Source organism: Cydia pomonella, chromosome 9 (assembly GCF_033807575.1).
Source record: "Cydia pomonella isolate Wapato2018A chromosome 9, ilCydPomo1, whole genome shotgun sequence".
Lineage (NCBI taxonomy): Eukaryota > Metazoa > Arthropoda > Insecta > Lepidoptera > Tortricidae > Cydia > Cydia pomonella.
The window spans coordinates 15,727,263-15,751,017 of NC_084711.1; the positions used below are offsets into that span (position 1 = coordinate 15,727,263).

At 36.6% G+C, this 23,755-nt stretch overlaps 1 protein-coding gene across 4 annotated transcripts in view; it reads left to right on the top strand.

Annotated features, from left to right (window-relative positions):
- Positions 1-15,729: 15,729 nt before the first annotated feature.
- LOC133521491 (glycine receptor subunit alpha-2-like) overlaps positions 15,730-23,755 on the top strand; it is a 47,384-nt gene continuing 39,358 nt past the window's right edge. For 3 of the 4 annotated variants that reach the window (XM_061856485.1, XM_061856488.1, XM_061856486.1), the window contains exon 1: positions 15,730-17,982. In XM_061856485.1, the coding sequence (XP_061712469.1) occupies positions 17,891-17,982 (92 nt within the window). In that variant the 5' untranslated portion in view covers positions 15,730-17,890. The remainder of the gene's footprint in view (positions 17,983-23,755) is intronic. The other variant, XM_061856489.1, reaches the window with a different exon arrangement.

Genomic DNA, 23,755 nt, shown 5'->3' on the forward strand with positions numbered 1-23,755 from the left:
AGTACTTACATATAGCCTTGATATTTATGGTAGCTTTACAATGAAGGAAATTCTCCTTTATCTACCTCACTCAAAGGCTATTTACCGAGGAAAATATTGATTGCTGTATTCAAAATTAACTTTAAAGTGTCGTAACATAAAATTAGATTATATTTTAGGGTCAGTAACGCGCATGTAATATACCTCTGCAGTAGCGGGCATTCATAGGCTACGGTGATTGTTTACCATCAGGCAGGCCGTATGCTTGTTTGTCTCCGTTGTAATTACATCCAGAGAATGGTTGGTAAATTCTAAATTATACAAAATGGTTTGTTTATATGGTTACAGACAGAAAATGCCCATCTAAAACTTATTTAGAGCCAACTAAAGCTTGAAAACACATTTACACTTAATGGCGTCCTGGCTTGTAAATGACATAAAAATAGTTGTACCTTGTGAATATTAAGATATATACAACTTTATCAATATACTACAGTGAAATCAAAGAAAGTTTTATACTTTTTTAATATTAACGAAATGAAATACCAAGAGCAATTTCACTCCTTAATTTTATTATGCTATACATACATTTTACATTTATACTATGTGGATACATAAATAATTATTTAAATTGGATATAAATTAATAACTTCTAGGTGGTACGTTGTTCTCTTTAGTCAAAATCAATAATATCAGTATGTTCGTAACATACTGATTTGATATCGATATTTTATTTTATTTTCGCATTCAGGATTTGAATTTAAATACAAAGCTCTGAACATCTGCTAGTAAATTATATTTGTTGTCTTGGATTTGGATACGAAGTATAATTAATAATCAAACGAACTTACCTGTGAAGTTTGATTACAATTATGCGAGTATCCAAATCCAAGACAACAAAGACCCGCCCCCCATCCCCAAAAATGAAAATAAAATAGTCTCTGTTAATAACACAAAAATAACTCTGAAATAATGAGTACTGGAGGAGCGATGTTGAAGCAGGAACGCAGCGTAGCGAGTGAGAGGGACAGCGCGAACTTGTTTTTTAAATACTATAATCTCTAAAATATGTGACTTGGACTGCACGATAACGTGTACTGCTGCTAGTAAATTATATTTGTTGTCTTGGATTTGGATACTCGCATAATTGTAATCAAACTTCACAGGTAAGTTCGTTTGATTATTAAATATAGTAGTTTTTAAAATAACTTCTCACTCTATTTAAATAAGTTCGTACAATATTTTTTTGATTTCAGTATCCGTTTAATATGAGCTGTTTTGTCAAGGTTTAAAATCCAATATCATGCAATTTATGATTTATGACCACTCTAATTAAACTAAAATAATAACAAATACTAAAAAGTAAAAATAATAGCTAAAAATATTATAGGGTTTACTTTATGTAGCTCGTCGTTATATATCGTACACCGTGTACATTTTATTCGCCCATTCGCCCCAAAGGTAAGGAGCTGATTGAATGCCTCACAAGAACGATCGAATATCAAAATACCCATTTGTGTTGGTAAGTAGTTATAAAAATGTTAGATAAGAAGCATCACAAGCTGAGTGTTACTGCGCTTTTTTGTAAATATATTAGCTTTTCTGAGCTAAAAAATATGAAAAGAATTTAATTTGTTCTAATAATAAATAAGAGTTAATTATTAATCTTGGGCTTTCGTTAATTATTAATATGTTATTGATTACTTCCAAAATATATCAAAGTACCACCTTGGCCTAAAATACGTCAACGAATTTTTAGAAACATCTTTCTTACTTACACGTATTTTACAAAATGTAATTAATAATTAAAATCAAAATAATTTAATTAAAACCAATCTTACTATCTTCAAAATGGTTTTTTTTTTGTTTTTTTTTTTATACTACGTCGGTGGTAAACAAGCATACGGCTCGCCTGATGGTAAGCAGTCTCCGTAGCCTATGTACGTCTGCAACTACAGAGGAGTGACATGCGACATGCGCGTTGCCGACCCTAAACCCCTCCCCCCCCCCTCGTTGAGCTCTGGCAACCTTACTCACCGGCAGGAACACAACACTATGAGTAGGGTCTAGTATTATTTGGCTGCGGTTTTCTGTAAGGTGGAGGTACTTCCCCAGTTGGGCTCTGCTCTAGATCTGGAATGACATCCGCTGTGCTGTGCCCTACCACACAAAGCGAGATGACATTCACAATATCCATACCTCTCTTTTGGCCGTAGTTTAAGGACGTACCCGGGTCCCAAAATGTACAGTAAAAAAAAATGTCAGCGTATATATATATATATACATATACACCGTGTTAAGGGTAAGTACACTCCGGGGTAAGGGTAAGTACGTTTAAGGAAACAAAATGGCATAGTTAACTTTCAAAAAAAGATATATTTTTTTATATTTTTTATTTCTATAAAAAGTAATTCAATGTTCAAGTTACATGTAGCGTTGTTGTAACACTGGCATTACATTTAATTCAACCAAACAATTGAAAACTGTGACATATTAATGTCATTTCGAACATCGATCGTCCGAGATAGTACTTATGTTTAGTAGCAAATGTACACACTCGTACTAAACACTAATCAATATGTAAACAGGCCTTAAGGCAAGTGTAAGGGCCTTATAAGATAAAAATATATTATTGATTATCTTCGAAATGGAGTTAATTAGAATACCGGTGTCTTTGAGAAAGTTACTTAATTTAAGCTCAGGAAATAAAATGGGACGCTACATGCGTGGATACACTGGCCCCGTCCCATCTTCATGGCACTTCCGTCTCACCGGGTGCCGCGGCGGATGCGACTGAGCAAAAAAAAGAGCTAAGTACAGCCGCATCGGCCAAGAATATAGTTTTACCCCTTTTGGTGAGGAAACACGTGGCCCGTGGGGTCCCCGTGCCCTGAAATTTTTTGGGGCTTTGTCAATGAGGCTTGTGGATGCGATTGGAGACCGTAGGGCTGGCAGCTTTCTCGCACAGCGCATTAGTATTGCAATCCAGCGGGGTAATGCTGCCAGAATCTACGGCACCTTGCCGAGGGGTGAATTTTTATTTTAGTTTAGGATTTGGGTTTTTTCTAATTATTATTAATTTCGATGGTTATAATTTAGTTTAGTTTATAAGTTTTGATACAATATTTATGTTATTTGGTTTACTTGAATTGTATTGATAAATAAATAGAATACATAGAAATAATATGAAAGTATATATAAGATACTCTATGATAAAAACATACAGTTAGGTATAATGACATTTCATGATATGGCAACAATTTTCATTATCTATTAGTAAAAATATGATATTTGAGTCGAGTTTTGCACGTTAAAGAACACGTGAACTTCTGAGAAAATACCTTAAAATCGTTATTAACATGAATATAATAAAATGTGGGTTATAAAATCATCACAAATTTTAAAATTTAATTACGGTGCGTGTTAATGTTCAATATATTAGTTTCTTGTCTTATTACTAGTAAAGTTATATCAGTTACACGCGAAAGTGAATCTGTAACGTGTGTGTGTATGTGGAACAACTTTTGGCTAAGCTCAGGAATGCACCCTTGAAATTAACGAAAAAAAAAACACGGTGTATACATAATATATTTTTATGTTTATTTGTTTATGTATAACCTCAGTACACTTTAATTGTACTAATTACTCTAATTAGCAAGTAATATCTACTCGTAAGTCTCTCTTAATAATATCTACTCGTATATCTAATCTATACCTAGCTGAACAGTAAAAGAAATGACTAATCACTACATCTTATAAAACAAAGTCCTCCGCCGCGTCTGTCTGTTTGTATGTATGTATATTCGCGATAAACTTTATCAATAGAGTGATTTTTGAGGAAGTTTTAGATGTAAAATAGTTTACCTGTGCGAAGCCGGGTCGGGTCGAACTTATTATGAACAATCCGAGTAATCCGGCTAGTTAGATTAAAACAAAAGAAGGAATTAAAGAAATATTTCTGGTGAAAATTTGCGTAGGTAACTAACGCTGCCAACGCCATCTTCGGGACAACTTGAAAACGTTAACGCCATTGGCGCCGGAAAACTTGTTACACAACATGCTCCATTTTCCAAACATTATCTTTGTCTTCGGCTAGATGGCAGTAATGAACGTAGCTATATTAAGATGAAATTATGAAAAATACTACAGTATTTACACTAGTCGATGCAAATTGATTTCATAATTTTTCACAGTTATTACACTGTTCCGCTTCAGATGCGTTTTCGGTGAAGTGCTTTAAGAATCTTCTTAAGTGGGTTTTACCGCATAAGGAAATATATTAGATTCGTGAGTTACAGTCAACTGTAAAAATATGGGTGTACACATCTTACTCAAAAATATGTCCCATAGTATCTTATTCCAGTGTAATAAGAGCGTAGTACCATATTTATGAGACGGTTCTTTCGATACATATTTTTGCACTTGACTGTACTTATCATATTTAAGCTTTTTCTTAATATTAACTTGTAATACTAATATTTCTATGTTAATAATTCATTTTAAAATACCACACAACCTTCCGAAATGGGTTTCCTTTAAATCATCGAACTCATGAGCAGTCAATTCTACAAATATAAAGTACGTACTTAAATGATTGCGGCCAAATTCGTTTGTGAGAAATTCCGTAGACGAGCGTATTTTTTTTTTGAGCGTACTACTTTCAACTGCTGAAACTAAAAACAATTGCTGCTTTGACGATGAAGATAACAATTGTTTGATAAAATTGCTCATGTACGAAATTTTCTGTAGACGGATTTGGCCGCATTGACTACTTACAGTCGCCAGTAGATCACAATTTGGATCGAAAATCCGACAATGTCATAGCCAAGTACTTAGTATGTTAACGGCCTAAAGCATGTACATCACTTTAAGTACGATATTTATTATTGTAATGTGTGTCATGTATTTAGCCGTGTATAAATCAGAGACTGCGTCGAAAGAGCCTTGGGGCAGTCACGCAGGCCTTCATTAAATACCGCCCTTGGTTCGGTTTTAGCAAAAGTCACACGCATTCTGCCAAATTTTCTGTAGCGTAAAAGTTTTAATATCGGCGCGTAGTTTGGATTGGGTTTGTAAAAGTACGCACCGAGGGCGGTAAAATAAACAACCTTTTAGCACGAGTTTTATAACATGTATTTCGGTTAACGCTGTGTTGATATATTAAAAATCATGTCAACTGTAAATAGCATAAGAGCTGTGCTTTTAGCTGCTCTATAAATAAACAAATAAATAAACAGGGGACCTAGACAATATGACAATCGTTGATAGAATACGCCAATTGAAATAGGATGTATGGAAATAATCATGTGAATTCTCGTAGCATCTGTCATCTCGATACATTTTTCTATTCGTTTGGCGTTTGTCGATGTACGGTTGTCATCTTGGCTAGACCCCCTGGTGTTCTGTCCTTGAAAGATAATCATAACCACATTCATTTAACTCCGCGCTCTGTAAATTATATTGAAAATGAAAAAAAAGTTATTTTATTTACGCATTCGCTGCCAGCGATCCACTAGGGTTCTCCGTTCGTATGCGCTTTTCGCTACGTACGTGGCTCGCACTGGCAGTGAATGCGATAATTGCTAGTCACGTAGAGGCTGCGAGTGATCTACGACTACCGGGCCTACCGCGTAAGACGAAAATCTCAATCACTAACGCTCTTGCATATTTCATCAATAGAGAAGCAGATAAAGAAATTTCGATTTACGTTATTCGCGATAGGGCCTCGGGCATATCAGTCATTAAATATATAACCGAAAAATAAACATAATGCAATTTTTATATCTCCATGTTATCCTGTCCTTTGTCGCTTGTCAAAAATGTGTTATTTTTAAATAGTGGTCTTAAAGTTTAAATGATTGAATATTAGAATGTCGTTGAGGACAGATGCCCGATTCGGACCTAGCCACACAGGAAAGTTAGGTTACTAAAATAAATTTGAAACACTTGCTTTCTAAAATTTGCAAGAATCTTACACACTGTTATTAGAAATATAAAGACGGATATGGTTTTAATAATGACCTACTACACCCCGAGAATTAAATATTGTATTAAATAAGTACATCAATCAATAGAGGGCGAGTAAAGGCGGGTGTCAGTAGCGCTGAATTTTAAAGTTTTGTTGAATCAATGCCGCTTCTGCTCACGTAGGTAGTTAGCGAGACGACGCCGTCGGGCGAGGCACGAAGGTTCCATCAAACTTGGCAAGGATAGTCAGATGTGAATAACAAAATACACAGTATTTAATAAATTTAAGTGTAGGATATTAAAATAACTATTATCGCATGAGATTTCTAAAAAAATATGTTTGTCTTCACTAGAAAGACTGTACTCTCAGTAGAACCTATAGAATAGACTTGCGGGCAGTAATAGTCAGTAATCACTATGACCACCCATGATACCATTGATAACCCCATGATGTCGCCCATGACTAACCCTATGACAAATCTATGACCACCCCCATGACCAACTCTATGACTTTCTCCACTACCACTAAGAAGGTAAATAGAAGGGTATATCTCCCTTCAATACTATTTTCATACCTATATATTTCTCATTTAATTTTTTCATTCAAAATGTAAATACATTTTACTAATAGAATTGAAATATGAGTGGTCAGTACCACTCAATCTCGCTGGTATTGCAATTATTGTTTTTCACAGATTTTCGCGGGGCAAAATCGAGCATTTGAAATTCAAAACTCAGCCCATTTTTACAAATGTGTTCTATCGAAAATATAATACATGTATTTTAAATCCGAAATCTGAATCACCTTAGTAAGGATTATTAGTATTGTTACTAAACTATAAAAAATCACTTCTTACTCTTACCTTCAAAAAGTTAAAATGTAAATGAATTAGAAAAAAAACTTACTTTTGCTCATACATAATTAACATAAAATAAGCAGCTTAGTGTATACCAATTATAATTAGAATCCAGAATAAATTAAGGAATAAAATCGTAGTTAATTAATCTTCTATTTCGCTGAACATTTTAACAATTTCTTAAATTTTCCTGTTTATTAATTACAGATGCAGACACAATGCTCTTACTGCTGTTACAGTAAATATGTAACTATATTCAAATAAGCTATTTTAAGTAGACTGTACTACAAGCATAAACCTACAACTGTGACCTTTCATATTCACTGATAATTTCTCAGTAACTTGAGTTCATTTCAATTTTCTTTCCGAGGAAATAGAATATACCTTCTTAGATATATGGCCTTGCCTTTATCTGTCTCAACTAATGGGATATTAAACATTCTTAGGTTTGTTAATTCTACTGAGAATCTGGACTACCGTGAGTAGAAATAATATTATGTCAATGCCATATTGGAATGTGCAATGCAATACGAAACTCGTAGTTTTCTGAAAAAAAGGCACCTAGAAGGCATCGTTGATTAGTGTTAAAGTCAACTAACCCTTTAATTTATCATGTTCAAAAAATATATAGCGGGTGGATAAGTATACTAAAGGTTTACAGAGCAAAATGCTCTTGACTTATATCAGGTGGCATTTACCCTGCAAGGCAATTTTGAATGGTTTGACAGTATCAGTAGCCTGTTTTGCTATTTCAGTCAGTCTCAATACAAAAAGTACTGAGGTTGACTGAAGTAGCATGACAAATACGAACATTTCCGAGAAAATACGATGGAAAACAATTATGCACTACATTATGTATAAACGATTTACACAGCTCTATTTTGCTATCCAATTGGATCGGATGACATTTACCCTGCAAGGCAATTTTGGACGGCTTGACAGTAATCAGTGACGAGGTGTATCACATATCTGAAAATTACTTAGAAATACATATTTTTTATCTAAAAACACGCAGAATGACGTGTTTGAGTAAATAGTGAAATTTATATGTATGTTAACACTTTATTGTACATAAAAGACAGGTAAAGATACAATTAAAAACAAATGTTGGCAATGTACAAAGGCAAACTTACCATACCAATACCAAATTGTGCATGCAATACCAAATTTGCATAATATAGTCGCATGAGGGAAAATAAATATATGTAATTTAAACTGCCTAATTAATCAAGTGTGAGCGTGTATATCACAAAATTAGCAAAGAAAACTAATTTTAGTGAGCACGCGAATGAAGGAATGGCACTTTCAAGGACTAAAGTAAAAGGATTCTCGTCATACAAAAACGTTAGGTCGCGATCGGGCCTCATCCAACCAGCAGCCGGAAACAAGTTTCTTCTAACAGACATTTATGATTACTAAGAACAAGGAGTCGCTGTATTATTTTCTTTCTTATATGTGGAATTAATTAGTTAATACAATATTTATTCATTTATAAAAACTTGTACAAAGAATGTTACAATGCACGTCAAAAAAATTACTTAAATAAATGGTGTTAAAATAATATTAAATTTTAAAAATAAAGATGGTGGCCTAGGGGTAGAACATGCGACTTGCAATCCGGGGGTCGCGGGTTCAAACCCCGGCACATACCAATGAGTTCATATTTACCAGTCCCTTTTCGGTGAAGGAAAACTACGCGAGGAAACCGGACTAATCCCAATAAGGCCTAGTTTTACCCTCTGGATTGGAAAGTCAGATGGCTGTCGCTTTCGTAAAAACTATTGCCTACACCAATCCTTGGGTTTAGTTGCCAAGCGGACCCCAGGCTCCCATGAGCCGTGGCAAAATATCGGGACAACGCGAGAACAGCTAAATAGATTATTTAAGAATGTTTTCATCTCGTAGAATGTCTAAATTCATTTTCTTTCTCTTCGCATTTTTCAGTCGCGACGCGACAGTCTCTTCTTATTATTAAATTTAAGTGTTTTATATTGTGGATAGCCTCTGCATTGTTGCGCCATCATGAAACGCCTAGTACGAGTTACACGCTGTCTGCATTAACACATTCACCGCTGAGCTATGTCGTAGCCGATAAAATAGGTTTCCCGGTATGTAGAGGAAATGCTTCGTAAAGCAAAACGACAACGTGTTATAATTAGCGCTGATTGGTTATACGCTAGTAAGGGCACCTAGGTGCGCAATCAACATGCCAATCGTTTACGCTCCGTCACTGTCGCACTAATATGGAAGAGTGATAGAGAGAGATGACTACGCTACGCTACGGAGCGTTAACGATTGGCATGTTAGCTAAGTAGCCTGGGGGTCTAGCCGAGATAACAATCGTTAGCAGAAAACGAAACGAAACGCTATTGTCTCTCCATTACTCCACCATATTATTGTGCGATAGAGATAAATACTGTTTCGTTTCTCGGCGAACGATTGTCATCTTGGCTATTGAAGTTGTAGAATACAAGGGGTATTCTACAACTCTTTCAATGGTTTGAAACCTGTTACTTTTTAGTTCGATTCTACATTCATAACAACTGTATTTACCTATACGTGACTAGACATCTCATACGTAAATATGACGAAGCGTCTTTTGAACTTAAATAATGTTCTTGATTTAACATTAAACTGAACCGTTGGCACCGTTAAGGGGCCCACTGATTAACAGTCCGCTGGATGGGGTCAGTCTGTCAGTTAGAACAAAAAGTTGATAGTTCCGAAAAAAGTTGATAGTGATAATGAACAACTGACAGTCAGTTTTAAAGTTCACGAAGAATTTATAATCAACTCAAATCTTTTTACTCCGTCCGGCATTTCCGGCATGCGGTAGGTTAAAACCCGGCGGTTAGCATAAGTTTTTTGTTTGTTTAATGAAACATCGCGACTGCAGAGACTTCCTTGCCCTACTTCGGTCTGTCACAGAGTTAAGCTTCGTTAGCACGCACACGGCCGTACGAAATTGTTGCCTTACAAGTTTTTATTACCTACTTGTAATGAAAGTTATGGGATCAAGTCTCTGTAATAGTGTAAAATAATGTTTTAGGTCCTCAATTACATGGGAAATTATTAGGGGAGGTATCAGGCAGTGTTGGCAGAACGTTAATTAGAATTGACCATATTGAAAATTAACCATTACAAATTGAACCGTAAACTGTAACCTTTTATTACGCCAAGTCCCCTAAGAAAAGTAGAAAACCTTTGGGGTCCCTTTCAATTTTGTAGCGATAAATGAACAATTGAAATAAATGACTAGTGTTTCAGTATTTGTTTTATAATCTAACTTATTTAATTTTGAACTTACAACCTGCAACCCATGAGCTTTTATTTCTTCCAACCTGTAGCTACTTTGCATAAATTTCATATACTTACATTAGCTTTCGCTAGCTATTTCAACGTATACGTTTGCGTGTTAAAACCCAGAAAAGAAACGGTTTTGCAAAACATACAATTATAAAAGCCTATTTTTTTTCTTTATTATTCCAATTTTTTAGATAATATGTACAACAATAAAACTCTTCATCTGGTGGTAAATATATAGGCCATTTTATGCACAATGAAGAGCTGATTTTTTAGTACTCAAATACTAACAAATACCTATGTTTATTAGAGCGTATTAATGATATTTTAGTTTACAATCAGTAAAAAAAGAAATCAAACAAAATATGTTTACCCAGGGCCACAAAATAAACAAAGTTTATGGTGGGGATGATATAGGTACGTCTTACGTTACTAGAAACTAATATTAATAAAAAGCTAAAATACATAGCATAGCCGCACGGTAAACGTCGCTAGGGTCCCCTAGACGCATGTGGTGGGAAAATTTACTGGCTATGGATAGAGGTTTTGGTGGCTGAGTTAGCAGAGCTCTGGAGTATCGATCCAGGAGCCATGAGTTCAAGTCACACCCAAGGCAGTAATTTTTCCACTTTTAAATTTATTCACATTTATAATTCGCTAAATAATCGAGCCTTGAGTTTAATCTTTGTCACAATATTTGAGAGGATATATACAGAAGATCTAAGCCGAACAGACGCGTGACGAATGGTTAAAAATGTTCTTTTATTGCTACCTAGTGCCGGACGATGCAACGTGGGAAGGCTGGGAGCCTTGATGCACCGACAATTTAATCGAGGTCGTAGGGAAGCTTTGCATGAGCGCAGGGACCACCAGTCGCTTCACAGTATCTTCACAGATAGAAAGACTGTTATCAAACAAAAAAAAGACGTTTTTCGATAACAATATATTTTACAACTTAACTTGTGGGTATTACGTAGGAGTTTAAGTAGGCACATGTAACAAAATCACCAATATTGGGAATCGTTGTTAAGAGCCCTGACAAATAACATACAACTACATTTGTTTTCATTAAATAAAATATCCAATCAATAAAGCGACTTAGAATAATAAATTAGCGCGCTGAATCGTGTGTCAGTGTCGGCGAGGGGCGCCGGCGCAAGCGCATATGCTAGTTGTATAGGCTAAGGTACATCTTATTATATTTTAGAAAACATTTAACTGTACACCTTGTTTTAATTAAATAAGGTGGAAAATTCTATGGATCCTCGAATGTCGTTACTGTATCTGTGCTTAAAACGACAGCTCGGGACATCTGGCACGCTATCATCGCGTAGTGCGTCTTATTCCGGCTTCACTCCAACACCTAAATAACCAGATTTTTCAAATACCAGACGATGTTACGCAATTGCAATTGACATTAGTCGATGTCGCGATCTCTCGTCTATTTAAATAAGAAGCAACGGTTCCAAGATCCAACCTCACATATTTTCACTGATTTATCTATTAAGATTCAATCAACACTAAATTAAATTGCTTTTTTTGAGTGTATCTACATTAGTTACACCATTAAAACGAGGTTGTAAAATAAAATCAAAGGGCGGATGATCGTTAACTAGCATCGCCGGCAGGTTGGGTGCGATTTATTAATAAATCCAACATTGACAAAGACCGCCAAAACACCTGGCTCACGGCCAGGCACGAAAAAATTAGCCTACGCTGGCTGTCGCTCGCGGAACAATCCCACGACGCGAACTACTACCGAATGAAATTTTTTATCACAACCACAGGTCGTTTCTAGTATAATTTGATCTCCAAATTCAGTAGCCACTATTCGTAATCGAAGATCAATATACAAGTTACAATTAGCAAGAGGCGGTTTTAGTGTTTGGGAATAAGCTTTAGCGACTGCACTCCCGAAATAAACTGACGGAAACGTTGATGTTCCTCGGAGATTACGCCGTTAAATGAGCCTACAAGATAAGTATGTGCTTGTGTTATGTCAGATGGAGGTCTGTGACGTGTGTTATCGACTCTCGTTCTAATTTTTTGTAAATTTGCTCGCGATGGACTATGAAACTTGTTATTTTATATGCAATTAGGTGCAGCGATTAAAATGGTCAAAAAAATACGACAGTGTCGACTTTACATCATACAAGAAACGTTCCCTGGTTACAAGGGAAGTAAATACTTAATATGTCTTGGAAAATATCAGTGAAGTTCTTATCCCGATTTGGACAATCTAGACTTTAAAAAGTGTGACATCATGTTAAGAAGTGTCCGAGACACAAAAGTTAATAATTTATTGGTGAATTCATAAGATCTACCAAATTATTAACAATATTCAATTTATGATCGGCCATTGCCAAAGTTTGATATTGGACACCAGTTGTAAAAAGCGAGTGTCATATCGTTAAGATGGCAACGTCACGTCATGCGGCGTCTCGCCGCGGCTCTCCACGTTTGCGTGTAACGTGCGCGAAAACAATGTGTTAAAATTAGCGCAAACGCGCGCCCCGGCCGCAGCGAGACGCCGACTAAATATTTATCGAACTTCCGAACCAGCGATAATTATCGGCCGACAATTGCCCACTTTGTGCCCGCGGCAATTAAACGGACGTTGATTACCGTTGTTGTTTGAAAATTTGCAAATTTTCGGAAATAGAACGCGATGAGTGACTCGTTTTACGTGCCCGCGTTTTATGGTGCTTCATGCGTTTTAGTAAAATTGCTTACTGATCTTGTTGATTTTTCGTAACATTTTTTTACAAGGCCTTTTTATTAACAAATACACGTTTTTAGTTACCTACACGTTTTACTGTAAAAGGAACCTAGTGCCGGGAACCTCTGCTGTATAGAGATTACCGGGCAAAGTGACCCATTTCAATGCTCTTGAGTGTACTTATACTAAGGAAACATAAAATGAATTCACAAAGAGTATATAAACTACATTTAACATTTAACACAGCGTTGTATTGAGAATAAATTGCAAATGGCAATAAAACACGTCCGTAAAAATGAATGTAAACGTAACGTAACACATGTTGCATAAAGAAACCAATGATTGTGTTAGTGTGTTACCCAACACGGGGGTAAAGGGAATCCGGTCAAGTGCAAGTTTACACTACGACATACTGGGCACGTTCCATGGCGGCACCGGTGACAGCCTACGCGTTGGGTGCTACCAGCGAAAACTGCTTTTCCCGCCTGTTTATAATTATTAAGAGAATATATTAGCGGTCATTTTTCCATACAAACGTTCTCGACATTTTTCTCTTTGGATTTTGGCCAAATATAATAAATATGTCTTATAATAAATATTTTTTATATGAGTTCAATATTACCAGTAGCTGTGTCTGTACGTTTTGCTTTTTTTACAAGCTTTTATTTAATTTGCCCTGTTAGTATGTATGGGACAAATCTTGCAGGTTAAATTTGACCCACTTCCCGGTTTCCGATGAAGCTGAAAATTTACATACATATGTAAGTCGGGTGACAATGGAATATTATGGTACCATCAAGCTGATCTGATGATGGAGACAGGAGATAGCCATAGGAAATCTGTGATAAAAATCTCGATGAGTATTAGTTGCCTGTGGAAAAAAAGTACAGTCAAGCGATAAAAGTTTGTACCAAAAATGAATTTTTTGCCAAAAACTTATTGATATTCTTGTTTTTATAATAACTAGGTTGCTAAAACAGTCAAATAAATGCGCCACGAACAGACACCTATCACACAAAAATCGGCAACAATAAACGCAAAAATCAAAACAGATAATTTCTTTCTCATCTGTTCCCAAAATTTCGTTTCGTTAAGTTTTGGAAGAAGAAAATTTTGACAACGGAACCTCGTTTTCTGAGATTTTTGCGCAAGATTTTTCGCCTAAGCTGCAATTGTCCTTATCGCACTAATTTTAGGAGCCATCCCCGTCATTGCGACGGAGATAATTACCTAAAATTCTCAAATCTGAGAAGGGGCTCAGCTGTTATTTTCTCTTAAGGTTGTATTCAGCAATACTAGAAGTATCCTCTTCCTGTCGTATAATTAATCATTTATTGGTATTTTTTTTCTAATTAATTGTTCTTTAAATTATTTATACTATCGTTTGAAACATTTGACATATATTTAAGAAAAAGTGAAGTAAAATTTGAAGTATTGACATATCACTTGACAGCTGACAGATCATATCCATAATATATTCAGGACAAGAAATGAATCTATCAAATTAATATTAGCCTTGATTTGATAGATTTATATCTATTTTTCATTAACTTTATTCTGAAATGTATCATAATAAATGATGAAAGAAATGGTTAAAATAAAATAAAATAAACAAGATATTTATCACGCCATTAAAATTGTAGTAATTTATGACAGGTAGGTACCCCCACCACGTAAAGTTTATTAGTTCATAGTGTGTAATAGCTAGGTACCTATAGGAGCTTACATTAAATTTACCTGTCATGTGGGGTAAGAGAAATATACCTAGTTAATTTTGCTCGGGGCAAGTGAAACTGACTAACTGCTTTGGCTCAGCGATGGCCTCCGAAACGAGAGAACGCCGCCTATCCCGATCCAGCGCGATTTCCTGCCATGAATTGGCATTCAGCCGACGCTGGTCCGCCTCCACGACATCACACCAGCGGTATCTGGGGCGCCCGATTGGTCGACGGCCGGTTGGTCGCTCCAAGTACGCTTCCTTGACTGCCCGATCCTCCCCGATTCTGAGTAGGTGAACGAGCCAGCGAAGTCTGTGGGATTTTGTTACGCCAATGATATTGGGCTCAGCCACCAACTCATCGACTTCGGCATTTTTCCGGATCCTCCAGGAGCCATCGCCACTTCGGACAGGTGGATGTTTCTGAGCACTTTTCTTTCCGCTATCAGGCGGTGACTTTCCTCTTTTTGAGTTAGTGTCCAGTCCTCACAGCCGTACATTAGAATAGGCCGAATGACGGTTTTATAGATTCTTAATTTTGTTACTCTTACTGAGAAGCCCGAACACCAACACTTTATGGAATCGTAGTGCGTTTTGAATGCGAAGTCCAATCTCCTCCTCCCGGGTGTTTGTATCGGTGACTGTACATCCGAGGTAGCGGAACTTGTCAACACCCTGATAGACGGTACCCTCCACATGAAGGCTGTCACGGCGAACTCGCGTGTCTTTGTACCGTTTCATGTGAAGATATTCGGTTTTTGTTGATTGATCCTGAGTCCTATGTTGGTTGCTTCCTGCTCGAGGACCTTTACCGCCTCCACCACCTCTTCACGGCGTTCCCCTAACAAAGCAAGGTCATCCGCGTACCCAATCACCTTGTGCCTCCCACCCAGCTCTACTCCAATGTCAAGGGTTATCTTATCACTTTGCGGACGACAAGGGGGCAAGTGAACAGTATGAGGATTATCTTCAAGTGTTTCTTTTGCTCTAATGTTTTTCTTACCCCATCTAACCTTATCTTTACACTACTGCGGCAGATGGGAGGTAATATTTTCGAGCATATATATGTATGTGTGTCCATTTGTTTGGAACGCAAGGTGTGAATTCGTCAGAATTGTGGTAGTTACATTGGCTATGTTAATTTATAAAATTGCACCCGCATAATAAAAAACGGGATTTTGTTTTTTTCTTACCGTAACAATATGGGTATCAAATGAAAACTAGTGAAGACCATTTCAAAATTATATATGTAGCAGCAGAATTTTTTGTATTTATAATTAATTACTTGTTAATGATGTGATTTCCAGTGAGTTTTCTATTCTGGCCTATGCTATTGTGAAAAACGGTCTGCTATTTGTGTAACCAAATGTGTGAAAGCCGTGAAAGGGCAACGCACTGATAGCCTAATTGAATTAGATTGGGTTTGAATCGACAGTAGCCGAATGCACGCTTGGGACAACAACTATCTTGAATAATGTCACTAATAAAATAATGCAGGGCCGAGCGCATCTTGGAGTTGATCCAAGACTTGATACGTATGTGACCATTAGGTGTGAAGAGCATACACCACTCCACTTTCAGTGGCTGTGATGTGACGCACATAAACGCCACTAACTCTAATTCTAATATTCTCTGATCTAATCAAATCGTACACTTAATGCCAACTCTATAAAGGCGTTATAAACACAATTTCCCTATCAATTACACGTTTAACTAGACAACATTTGCATGACTCAATGATAATTTAAGAGGAAACATTCATACATCGATTGATCCTCTGTAACCCTTCTAAATTTACTTGCAAAACAACATTTGCATTCGGTTCGAGATTATGAACGACCGTTATCATTCGATCGGAACGATAAATATCGTCTGATGGGTGAATGCCGAATCGGCCCGACTGGCGAGGTTCCTGCCGACGACTTACTCTATTTGCGATGCTATGCCGCAGCGCACGCAGCCGAAGTTGGCAAAAATTAAATAAATTCAAGCGGTCGCACGCAACTGGGCCTCGCCTGGTGAACGTGACGCGACCAATACTTTGCTATATTCACTATCTTTTGTCACACGTAACGTCGGTTAATGCGAGTAATCCTGTTGTAATGTACGATCGACCTCGAAAATCGCTGGACGCTTTAGTTAGCACATTGTAATTTTTTGAATTGACAATAGTACATATTAAACCTGACAGAGGTATTGCAGTTATAGCAAACTCCGAGGCCAACAGAAGAGCAGATTTTAATTTCTTTATTGTCTCTATATCTGCTGTAATCCGTTTGTTGTTGGTTTGTTGCATCTTATGAAACTAAGCCTTTGTTGACATCGTGATTGCGACCGGCACGGTATATAGCACACTGGTGCAAAGTGCAACCAGCATTATAAGTACCTCCGTTGTTTATGCTGTAACCAAGGCAGTTTAACTTACATTTTGTTGTGCCTATAGTACCTAGTGTTTGTCGAGTTTGTACCTGGAGCGTAGTCTGTGGCTGGGCACAGCGCGTCACGCGAGTTTACTAAGCGAATTATTTTATTAACCTTACAACCGTTACACCAGATATTAATGACCATTTTATCGTACCTGTCGTTAACATGCACTTCAGCTTAACATTAATGTGCGTAAAATTACTTTCGTGGTAAACGACGAACAACAAACTCTTAGTATCTAACTAAGAACAAAAAAAAATAAACAAACCATAATAATTGTTAATTAATATATGTTCATGTTATTTACCTACTTATTACATTAAAGTAGACTTTATTGTACTTTCTGTGGCTATGCCTACGTAGGTATACATTAAATTTATGTACAACGTGTAATCAAATTATTGCCAAGCCATTTCAAGGCAACGTCCATCTTCACATGGAATCTACAGTCACTTGACAGTCGAACGCGTGGAATCTAACAAAAAAACTCGTGGGAAAACGCAACAGCAATCAATTTTTTTTAAAGATCTCATTGGTTATAGATTTGCGAGCGAATGATGCGAATCCATTCAGATAATCGTCTAGCGCGTCACGAGCCCGATATTCCCGTGACAAGCGGGTTGTTTACAGCAGGTGCACAACGCTGCCGCATACGCCGTAGACGGCTGCGTAGCGGGCTGTAAGATCTCGGACGCGTCAGAGCACGGGGTGAGAGCGATCCGTCCGCGAAGGTTGCGCCCGTGACCGCGCCCGCCGGCCGCCGCGCCCGCAGTACCGTGCCGCGCTCGCTCCTCCTCGCACCTCCCAGCCCGAGGACCGCCAGACCAGTGTAGTGATGTGCCCTTGCTGATGATGTGTGGCCGCCAGTGTGTGACAGTGCGCGCGAACCGCGCGAGGCCCCGGCCCAAGAGACCGTAGCCCGACATGTGGAACTTGCTAGTGCCGTTGCTGGCCCTGGTCGCTTCCGGCGGTGGGGCCACCTTCGGAGCCAACAAAGCCCTGCTCGACTGCGCAAGGTTCGCAACACCCTCATAACAATTAAATAGTTAAAGTTTAAAGTTTAAAACAAGAAAAACTTTGAAAGCAAGAAAATCTCTCCATACAACGAGCTCTAAAAGAGAGTAAAACTTTGTATCCCATTCCGGTCCTTTACAGAGTTTTGTCTCTTTAAATCAGATTTTACTTCTACGACCCTTCCGAATACATTCTACAAATTACATTATGCATGGTATAACTTGTTTCGTAGATAGTTTTTAAACTTTTTCTTATTTTTATAAAGGTACGTTACATTACTTAGATATAGATACATGTTACGTAGGTAAATATATAAGTGTTTATGGAACTTAGTTCAGTAAACATCTTTCTAGAATAAACTGAACAAATACTGCTATTTCACTAATAATATTAAAATGTTGCACAAAACTAAGAATAGACATTATAATTAGATATAGTATGAATGCTATAAAATTCAGCAAATCTACATAGTAGTAAATCGTAATTGAACTGGCAAATTGTGCGGGGACCTCGAATCCGAAAATAATTTGGATGCGACACGCGAGCCATCACTGCCGTCTGCGAACTCGCCCAAATAATTATTATACTTACAACTTTTGCTTTGCTGAATAATTAATATTTTCGTATGACATGATAACTAAGATTTGTAATTTTAGTAAGTAAATAAATATTTTTATTACACAAATACGTTAAATATAAATTCTTAACAAATAAATTGCACAACATATCAATATATAACTTTACCCCAATACTTACAATTAACTTGGAGTTAGCGAAAGTCTTATTTTTGTTTAATTTAACAATGCCACATTTTTCTGGCTTCTGCATAGCGCTCGTAATATCGAGGAAGGCCAAAGGTCACACTTACTTACTTTCCCGAACACATTTTGGGTAAGCGAGGAGCTATTTGTAAATAAAAGTGGATTTCCAAATTTTCCAAGTACATTCTCAAAAACAGTGTCACATGCACTTTGCCGATTCTTTGTTGATAATAGGGCATTTAGGGCATCAAGTAATTTCCCAGAAATCATTTTGAAATAGGTGATCTAGAAAACCAATTGATGTTTAATCTTTCTAGTGTTCAAAAATATCTAAACATACACTCTGATGCTTTGACAATAGAAGTTTATAGACATTTGTGATCATCAGCATCAGCAGCTATGATATATCTGTGGGTAACTTGTGTAATAACTAAATAGTCTGCAACTACAAAATTCTAAGCTGACGGACCTTTTGCCCAATATTTTGGTCGTACCTTAACATCCAAGGACTTACATCATTCATTATATAACGATAACATAACAGTAAAGCGCTTATTACATCCATATGGTCGCCGGGCACTATTTTTAGGGAGGCTGTTCCACGAAAATAACCACCCTATAGAGTGCTAACTATAGTTAGCATCATAACAGTAGTTTTTCCGTTCCACGTAAGATCAGGACACCTATACCAATATACTTAAAAATTAAAACGAATTTACTTCCACAAACGATATTTCTATTTCGGTTTAAGTGTAAAAAAAAATATCGAACAGAATATTTTTAACTATTCGAGACAAAGTACCTATATTTTTACATTTCAAATGGTATTGTTAACGATGTTCTGTACCCCTAGTGTAACTTTGATCGACATCATAACGTGACGAACGCGTTTGCGTTAAGTCTCATTTTGTATAGGATTTTGAGTTTCCAAAACGTCCCGCTTGGCGCGCTCTTTCGAAATCCAATACAAAATGAGACTAAACGCAAACGCGTACGTCACGTTTGGAAATCGAATTTAGTTACACTAGGGGTACTGATATTTCGTGAAACGGAAAACTCAGCCTGGTCATCGGAAATCCGTGGTACATTACATACCTACACCGAGCCGCTTTCGTTTTGACATTGACTTGAAAAACGACCCGATTAGAAGAATGATTAAGACACGTTTAAGATCTTGGAAAGATCTTTAAAAGATCGATAACTAAACGACACGTTTATTTTGATTCCGCTGTGATCCCAATATGATCTATCTACGATATTTCAAAGTGACATTGGTTGCCCGAATCGACCTGCTTCTGTCAATTATACGACATACATCGTTCTAAATGAGAACTTATCGTTATCGTATCTCATTCTTCGAATCGGGCCGAAAGTGTATCAATATGTTGTATTACTGCAATGTTCTGCCGCCAGAGTGCAGCACTAACAAATATTGTAAACCATAGAGTAGTTTATACATCTTCTTCTTACAGACCGACTAAACCTTAAGAGGCTGTCAACACCCAATGTCCTTGAAATTGATGTTACTTAAACAGTTTTTTAAGAAAGACTATTTGTTTTAGTCAAGTAAGAAAAATATATGTTCATATTAATTATATTTCAAAGACCGTGGTTGTACTCGATACATGATTGAACGAAATCGGCTCGATAGAAAATAATTGCAAAGATTGGTCTTAAAATCACAATTAAACGGTTTTATGTCTTTATTGTTTTGACTTATGGGTCTGCAATTAAAATCACAATTTCAAAACATTTATATCTAAACCGTGGTTGAGTAAAATATTACACTAATAATCCACTTTTTTTTATTTAAATATTTTTTCTTATTATTCCCTTGCCCAGGCCCAGTAACATGCGACAGTGCTATCTCATTTACTCCGATAGAAATAGACAGTGTGCGCGCTTTAGGTATTGACAGCCTCTTAAACAGTTTTTTTAAGAACTTTTCACCATGACATTGATGTATCAACACGGTTTGTTTACAGAGGGCATATCGCGAAACGCAAAAATCGTTATCTGCTTCTTTATGCCTCGAATGTGCAAGAGTAATAGAGAGGCAGAAACCAAAATTTAGATTTTTGTGTTTCGTGGTAGGCCCTTATGGCCCGATTCGAACTTTATGATACGTCAAAAATTTGCTAAATATACAATATGGATTAGATATGTGTTAGTACTTATGTGCTAGTGGCGCTTTCTACGCAGAGTTTTGCGTTATGTGTAGTAAGGCGTATTATGCTGTGAATGATTTCATAGATGATAAGGATGCCTTTAAGCCAGTAGCTTGATCTTGATAGTATGATAAAAATGTCAGTAATAGTGTTTTCGTTTTCTTCCTGTGAAATAACCATACTAGCGTCCAGTAGAACTGACACAAGAGAACATCATGTTCTCGTTTGATTGTATTATTTTAGTTTTGGACACTTAGAGACCTTATACACCTCTAAGATTTTATTTTATTTTAAATTTTATTTTATTTTAAATTTCATTTTATTTTAATACCTATTTTAATGATTTGGACACTTAGAGACCTGTACATCTCTAAGTCAATTTAAATTTATAATTTAGTTTTATAGGTAGGCACTCCTTATGAATAATATGTAGTCGCGTTTATGTGGCGCTATGCCGTCTTTAATGTAACTTACAAGCACAAATGTTGTATCTCACATTTTTTTTTAATTATATTTATATTAATACAACCCGGCAGCTTGAACATGTCATGCTCGCTTAAAAGTCTTTACTTACGGTGGCGTCGTTGATCGGGTCGCCACTTTCCCGAATGAAGGTTGAGGGAGGCGATGGCTGAGATACACGTCATACTCGTGAACGGGTGCTGTTTGTGGAGACCGGTCTGTTTAAGCTTACACGGGGTACAGGTTATGTTAAAGTATGTAACTTTACTTTTGAGTGACATTAACGTGAGACACTTCATTCGGTTCTTGTCTGTTTTAATTTTTTGTCTTTTAATTATTTATATAAGAATTCAAGCCTTGGCGACCCTCTACATCTCTAAGGATAATTTAATATATATTTTTATATTTTATCTCTGACACGTAGAGACTTATACATCTCTAAAGAATTTTAGTATTTTATGGTTTTATTTTTTTATCATAGTTTTTTTTTTGTGTAATTTGACATTTAGAGACAGTATACATCTCTAATAAAGTATTTATTATTTCATAGATTCGATATTTGTAATTGTTTTTTTTTTTAATTTATTGTTTGTAAAAATGGACATGTAAAAGTGCCCCTGTGGCCTATTTGCTGAATAAATGTTTGATATTTGATATTTGATATTATATTCCCTATAAACGCTCAGCTACCTTAGTTAGACCTAGTAAATAGTTCCTTGAATTATTTCCATGGGTCATCGCTCCATTATGTTCATCTCGACTTATATTATTATTATTAATAAGCAGTTTCAATAAGAAACAAAGTAAATAAAGCAGTTAGTGTCAATTTTAACAATTCGTTAAGCCACTTTCGGCCCGGCTTTGATAAATCACCCAATTAGGATGTTCATTCAAAAGTATAGAAGATAGATTACCCGATTCATTCCATTATTACCGTAGCATTTAAAAGACTTCGCAAATAAGACATCAACTACTCATTAGGTTTTTTTACGATGTCAGTCATCTGTATAAACCGAAGATAACTTAACAATAAGAACTGTCAATATTTATTTAAGATTTATATTGCAGATAACACTACAATGCACCTCTTAACTAACTTATCTAGGGCACGTATTTTGTAGGTAATAGTGTTTTCTAGCCGTCTAGTGAGCTATCTAAGCGCCACTTGCACCATCCCACTAACCCGGGGTTAACTAGCTAAACCGCTAACCCAGTGTCATATTGTACTGGTAACCATGGTAACTGCCGGTTTAATTGGTTAACCCCGGGTTGGTGGAATGGTGCAAGTGGGCCTAAGAGAGTTATACAAGATAACTGTATAATGGAGACCTCCTAGTCCTAGACTTCCTTAAACATATCATATTATACAATGATTCTAAACGCTACCTATCTTGCACACCTACACTCATTCTATTCGTCATCCGAGAAGAACTCTTTCTTTAAGAAGAGCTTTCCAAACCTTATTCTAAAAATGAATAAATAAAATAAATAAATATTTGGGGACAATCTTACACAGATCAACCTAGCCCCAAAGTAAGCAAAGCTTGTACTATGGCTACCAGGCGACAATATAAATACTTACATACAATACAAAACATCCGAACATCCGTGCTCATCACACAAATACATGTACGTACATGGTCACTACCCACTAGGCCAGATAGGTTGTCAAGCCAATTTTTTTACGATAGCGACTGCCATTTGACCTTTCAACCTAAAGAATAAACTTTGCCGAAAAGCAACTGGTAAACGTTGGCACAAGCGGGGTTTCCAACCCACGACCCTTAGTTTAAAAGTCGCACGCCTCACACCACCACGGCTTCAACCACTTTGTAACTTTATTATTACCAGTCGATATAATTTAGTTGTCTCTAGTGTAAACATATTATTTTGCAATAAATGTTGTTCAAAATAAGAAGGCACTTGTAATACAGAGGTTTAATCGTCAGAGCGATTGCATATCATTAGATTCGAGTCACGTCCGGTGTTTCTGGCTGCTTTGTAACACGATTCAAAAGAACGTGCGTATGACATATTTACAGGAACAATTTTGTTATAAATTACATTTGCATACCCTTTTTATATGGAAAGCAACTATTCTAATTTGAAGACTTTTTTAGGGATGTGGACAGTAAGGACGTCCGACGTGTTGCCTCTCTGTAGCACTTGTAAAATCGTACGTAAGTGTGACAGGGAGGCAACAAGTCGAACGTGGTTCGCGGTAGGCCCTCAGTTCAAATGTTCATTTGCGATGTTATAACTGTAATAACAACTGTAAAAAATGTTTTTGTGACACGCACTTTTATTGCTGGCTGTACTTCTCATTACATGTCTGCCTAGTGTTTTTTGACCCCTTCTAATGAGCCTAAATTCGATTTGTTTGT